At 42.9% G+C, this 5,731-nt stretch overlaps 1 protein-coding gene across 3 annotated transcripts in view; it reads right to left on the bottom strand.

Moving 5' to 3' along the window:
* DAP3 (death associated protein 3) overlaps positions 1–5,731 on the bottom strand; it is a 35,162-nt gene that overhangs the window by 2,941 nt on the left and 26,490 nt on the right. For all 3 annotated transcript variants that reach the window (XM_017509951.2, XM_017509954.2, XM_017509950.2), the window contains 4 exons: positions 4,451–4,531; positions 4,179–4,337; positions 2,302–2,361; positions 1,649–1,738 (listed from right to left, as the gene is read on the bottom strand). In XM_017509951.2, coding sequence (XP_017365440.1) covers positions 1,649–1,738; positions 2,302–2,361; positions 4,179–4,337; positions 4,451–4,531 — 390 coding nt within the window. The remainder of the gene's footprint in view (positions 1–1,648; positions 1,739–2,301; positions 2,362–4,178; positions 4,338–4,450; positions 4,532–5,731) is intronic.

Below are 5,731 nucleotides of genomic sequence, written 5' to 3'. Positions count from 1 at the left end.
TCGTGATCCACCTGCCTCGGCCTCCCAAAGTGCTGGGATTACAGGCGTGAGCCACCGCGCCTGGCCACGAAGGAGCTTTTAATGGCCAAATCTAGGATTATTTGAGCACCAAAGTAAAAAATGATAGTAATGATTTAGATTCCATTAAATAAGAATCCACAAGTCTGTATTAGGTGGAGGCTCTGTGCCCAGTATAACTAATGTAATGGATACTAAAACCCCAGTAGGTGGAAGTTTGAGAAGTAACAGGATCTTTACCTAGTCTCAAAGTATATCTCTACAAGATAATAAAAATAATAACTTTACTGAAGAGAAACCAGATGGACAACACTTCAGCTAACAGTTCAAAGGTCATTACCAGTAATGAGAGAGAGATTTCATGTGCTTCCTCATAGGATGCACTCACTCAAACATGTCATCACTTCTATTCAGGAGGAAACCTCAGACAGCCCCAAAAAGAAAGTGACCTACATAACAACTGGCCTGCATCTTTCAAAAATATAAAGATTAAGATTTCAGCCGGGCATGGTGGCGCATGCCTGTAATCCCAGCACTTTGGGAGGCCGAGGTGGGTGGCCTCCCCCCCGACCTTGGTGGATGGATCACCTGAGGTGAGGAGTTCAGGACCAGACTGACTAACATGATGAAACCCTGTCTCTACTAAATACAAAAAAAAATTAGCCAAGCACAGTGGCAGGCGCCTATAATCTAAGCTACTTGGGAGGCCGAGACAGGAGAATTGCTTGCACCAGGGATGTGGAGGTTATAGTTAGCCAAGATGATGTCATTGCACTCCAGCCCGGGCAACAGGAGCAAAACTCCCAAAAAAAAAAAAAAGATTTCAAATGACAAAGACTGACAGACTGTCACAGATTAAAGGAGACCAAAGAGACATGACAACTTAATATAACACATAATCCGGGATTTCTTTTTCTATAAAAGATAGCAGGATAACTGGCTACATCAGAATAAATTCCACCGAATAGGTAAAAGTATGATACCAATATCAATTTTCTGACTTCGATAACTGTGCTCAGGGTATATATTAGAATATCTTTGCTTTTAGAAATGAGACATTATTTGGAGAGAAAGCAACATCATCTCTGCAGGCAGTTTTGCAAATAAACTGTGGAGAAAGACAGACAGATAAAGAAATTGTTATCAAGTTAATACCTTAGGAATCCAGAGGAAGGGCATAAAGGAATATGATTTTTCTCTAAGTCTGAAATTATGTCAAAATAAATAGATTAAGGCCAGGCGTGGTGGCTCACACCTGTAACCCCAGCACTTTGGGAGGCCAAGGTGGGCGGATCACCTGAGGTTGGGAGTTCAAGACCAGCCTAACCAACATGAAGAAACCCCATCTCTACTAAAATTACAAAATTAGCCGGGCCCAGTGGCGCATGCCTGTAATCCCAGCTACTCGGGAGGCTGAGGCAGGAGAATTGCTTGAATGTGGGATGTGGAGGTTGCAGTGAGCCGAGATCGTACCATTGCACTCTAGCCTGGGCAACAAGAGTAAAACTCCATCTCAAATAAATAAATAAATAAATAAATAGATAGATTGATAGATAGATAAATTAATAAAAATAGATTTCTTTAGATTAAATAACAATTTAAGGAGAAACAAATTTTCCTTTGACTTGACCTTTCCCAGCAACTCCTGGGGCAGATAGGCGTTCCGGGGCTTAAAGAGAGACCCAGTCTGGCTCAAAGTCAACACAATGGCACCTCCATGCTGAAATAAAGGAGAAAAGGCTGAATTGGAAAAAGTTGAATAGGATAGAAAACTGCAATTGTATCATTTATAGATTTTTTTTTTCTTTCTTGGGCATACAGTCTTATAAAAGTGTGGTCTAGAACAGTTAAATGGCAACTAAATTATTCCAGATTTGGCTCTGACAATAAACTACTGCTGCCTGATTTTAAATTTATCGTGACATACTTTTGGGTCTTAAACTCTTTTTCAAAAATGGTAAGGAAATATAAAAACACTTTAAATGACTGCAAGCAAAATAAAATTAGGCCAATATTTAAATAAAGTGGTTCTGAATAAAGTTACTCCAGTTAAGTGGAAAGATTATAAACCACATACACAGATTTTAATTCAGGCCTTATTTCTAACTTGGTACAGACACGGGAATTAAATAATAACTTACCGTCTATAAAATCAGAGACTGGAAAGTCTCTGATTTTATAGACGATAAGTTATTATCTTATTTAATTAGCAATGAAACAGTAGAGCATGTTTAAAATGAAAACACATTGCTTTCTGAAATGTTTGGCATCATATGCACTTACCCAATCGTTTTTCATCATTTTCCTCAGGTTGTGAACAAGTGCTAATTCCTCTGCGGCAATCTGACATTGGACAGAAAGAGAGAAGAGATCATCTTTTCTCAGATGTTCTCCTGAAACTGACGATTTTTAAAAAACCCTCAACTAAGACATACTTGTATACCTGAAGGTACTCCCCCCGGATAAGCCACATAGCCTCTGGCCCTAGAACTGCCATCCTTCTGGAGATTAGCAGTCACTGAGAGTAAACACCTACCGCCCCAAACCAGCCCCATTTTGATGCTTCTGATCTCCTCTGCTTACACCATTTAGCCTCATTTTGAAAACATAATCAAAAGCCAGAAAAAATTAAGAAAGAAATTACAGCTTCTGCTGTCATGCCCTTTGCATAACACACTCCCATAGTTTTCAATGAATAGTGGAACTCTTGGCACTACCTTCTCCTCTGATTCCATTTACTGTTTATCTTTTTTTTTTTTCTACCCAAATCTCTTTAATCTTTTTTTTTTTTTTGGACAGAGTCTCATTCTGTTACCCAGCTAGAATGCAGTGGCACAATCTCCACTTATTGCAGCCTCTGCCTCTTGGGCTCAAGCCATCCTCCCATCTCAGCCTTCCAAGTAACTGGAACTACACACAGGTGCACACCACCATGCCCAGCTAGTTTCTGGTATTTTTTGTAGAGAAAGGGTTTTGCTACGTTGCTCAGGCTGATCTCAAACTCCTGGACTCACTCAATCCATCTAACTTGGCCTCCTAAAGTGCTGGGATCACAGGCATCAGCTACACCAGTCCTTGCTGTTTATTTATTTATTTGTGTGTGTGTGTACACATATATATATATTTTTTTTGAGACGGAGTTTCGCTCTTGTTACCCAGGCTGGAGTGCAATGGCACGATCTCGGCTCACCGCAACCTCTGTCTCCTGGGTTCAAGCAATTCTCCTGCCTCAGCCTCCCGAGTAGCTGGGACTACAGCTGTGCGCCACCATGCCCAGCTAATTTTTGTATTTTTGGTAGAGACGGGATTTCACCATGTTGACCAGGATGGTCTCGATCTCTTGACCTTGTGATCCACCCGTCTCGGCCTCCCAAAGTGCTGGGATTATAGGCGTGAGCCATCGCGCCCGGCCTACATTTTTTTTTTTAAGACAGAGTTTCACTCTTGTTGCCCAGGCTGGAGTGCAACAGTGTGATCTCGGCTCACCACAACCTCCGCCTCCCAGGTTCAAGCGATTCTCCTGCCTCAGCCTCCTGAGTAGCTGGGATTACAGTCATGCGCCACCACGCCCAGCTAATTTTGTATTTTTAGTAGAGATGGGGTTTTTCCATGTTGGTCAGGCTGGTCTCTACATCCTGACCTCAGATGATCCACCTACCTCGGCCTCCCAAACTGCTAGGAATACAGGCGTAAGCCACTGAGTCCAGCCATATATATATATATATATACACATAATTTTTTTTTAAGAGCCAGGATCTCACTGTGTCACCCAGGTTGGAGTGCAGTGTTGTAATCATGCCTCACTACAACCTTGAACTCCTAGGCTCAAGTGATCCTCTTACTCAACCTCCCAGTAGCAGTGACTACAGGTGTGTGCCACCCTGGCTACTGGCTGATCTCTTATTTTTTTAGAGACAGGGGCCTTGCTATGGTGCCCTGCTGGTCTTGAACTCCTAGCCTCAAGTGATCCTCCTGCCTTAGTCTCCTTAGCCACTAGGATTACAGGTGTGAGCCACTGCACCTAACTCTTTACTGGTGATTTTACTTCAAACACTCCTAGGGCAAGAAAACATATCGTATGGTCTACAAGGCTAACACCCAGCCTCTGTTCTGGTGGAACCAGAAATCAGAGAAATGAGACAGACACCCAGTTTTCCTACCGGTCTTTTATCTTCTCTTTTCAGAGTAGTCCTTCCCCAGAGAGCATTGATTCCATCCACGGCCACCAGGAGGTGAAAAATACCCAAAGAACTTTGTTTCTTTAGCTCTTTCAGCACAATTCCAACTGCATCTGTGGCGTTCCTCACCCGTGTTATGCCCTATTGGGAGAGACAGTGGATTGCAGTGCTGCAAGAGGCCTTCTCTTATTATTACGTTAAACATTCAGTGTCTTTTCTTTATTATTATTATTTTTCAGTGTCTTTTCTTATACCTGTTCAACCACTTCTCCCAGAGGACTGCCCTTCTCAGTGCTTTCTCTCTTATTCCAGACATACTTCTCTTGAACTTTTATCTAAAAGCAAGCAAAGAAAATAAAAACCAAAAAAAGACTGCTTGACCTAAGGATGAACCCATTCCTTGAAAAGTTGGAGGCTAAGATTAACAAGAGTCCATTTTAGTCTACTGCTCAGGTTCTGTAGGAAACGTCAGTGTGGAAGTGAATGCTTTTTTTTCCTTTTTTCTCTTTTGAGACAAGACTCTTGCTCTGTCACCCAGTCTGGAGTGTAGTGGCACGATCTCAGCTCACTGTAACCCCCACCTCCCAGGCTCAAGCAATTCTTCTGCCTCAGCCTCCTGAGTAGCTGGGCCTATAGGCGTATACCACCATGCTGACTAATTTTTTGCATTTTTAGTAGAGATGGGATTTTGCCATGTTGCCCATGCTGGTCTTGAACTCATAGGCTCAAACAATGCCCCCCAACTCAGCCTCCAAAAGTGCTGGGATTACAGGCATGAGCCACACTGTGCCCTGCCAACATGAATGCTTTCTAATCCATTTCAGCTTGGAGTCTTTAAAAAACATACATAAAGAATTCTGATGAAAATGTCCAGAATGAGACTCTGGCATCTGCATTTTTAATAAGCTCTTGGGTGACTCTGCTTTATACCCAGAATTGAATGCCCCTGGTAGAAAGGCTATCCAAGAATCACCAGGGTAAAGAAGAATTTTTCCAATACATTTCTTGTTTCCTAAAAATATCTTATCCTGAGAAGATCATGCATGCAGTTTGGAAATGTTCTTGCAAGGGACTGGAAACTATACCTTTTTTTATTTTTTTTTGAGATGGAGTCTCACTCTATCACCAGGCTTGAGTGCAGTGGCAGGATCTCAGCTCACTGCAACCTCTGCCTCCCAGGTTCAAGTGATTCTCCTACCTCAGCCTCCTGAGTAGCTGGGACTATAGGCATTCACCAACACGCCTGGCTGATTTTTGTATTTTTAGTAGAGACGGGTTTTCACCATGTTGGCCAGGATGATCCCAATCTCTGGACCTTGTGATCTGCCCGCCTCAGCCTCCCAAAGTTCTGGGATTACAGGCATGAGTCACCACGCCTAGTTGGAGACTGTACCTTGAAAAGTCAATGAATCGGCCGGGCGCGGTGGCTCATGCCTGTAATCCCAGCACTTTGGGAGGCCGAGGCGGGTGGATCACGAGGTCAAGAGATCGAGACCATCCTGGTCAACATGGTGAAACCCCGTCTCTACTAAAAC

This window comes from Cebus imitator, unplaced genomic scaffold, assembly GCF_001604975.1.
Source record: "Cebus imitator isolate Cc_AM_T3 unplaced genomic scaffold, Cebus_imitator-1.0 Scaffold427, whole genome shotgun sequence".
In the NCBI taxonomy this organism is placed as follows: domain Eukaryota; kingdom Metazoa; phylum Chordata; class Mammalia; order Primates; family Cebidae; genus Cebus; species Cebus imitator.
This window is presented reverse-complemented; position numbering and strand designations above follow the sequence as displayed.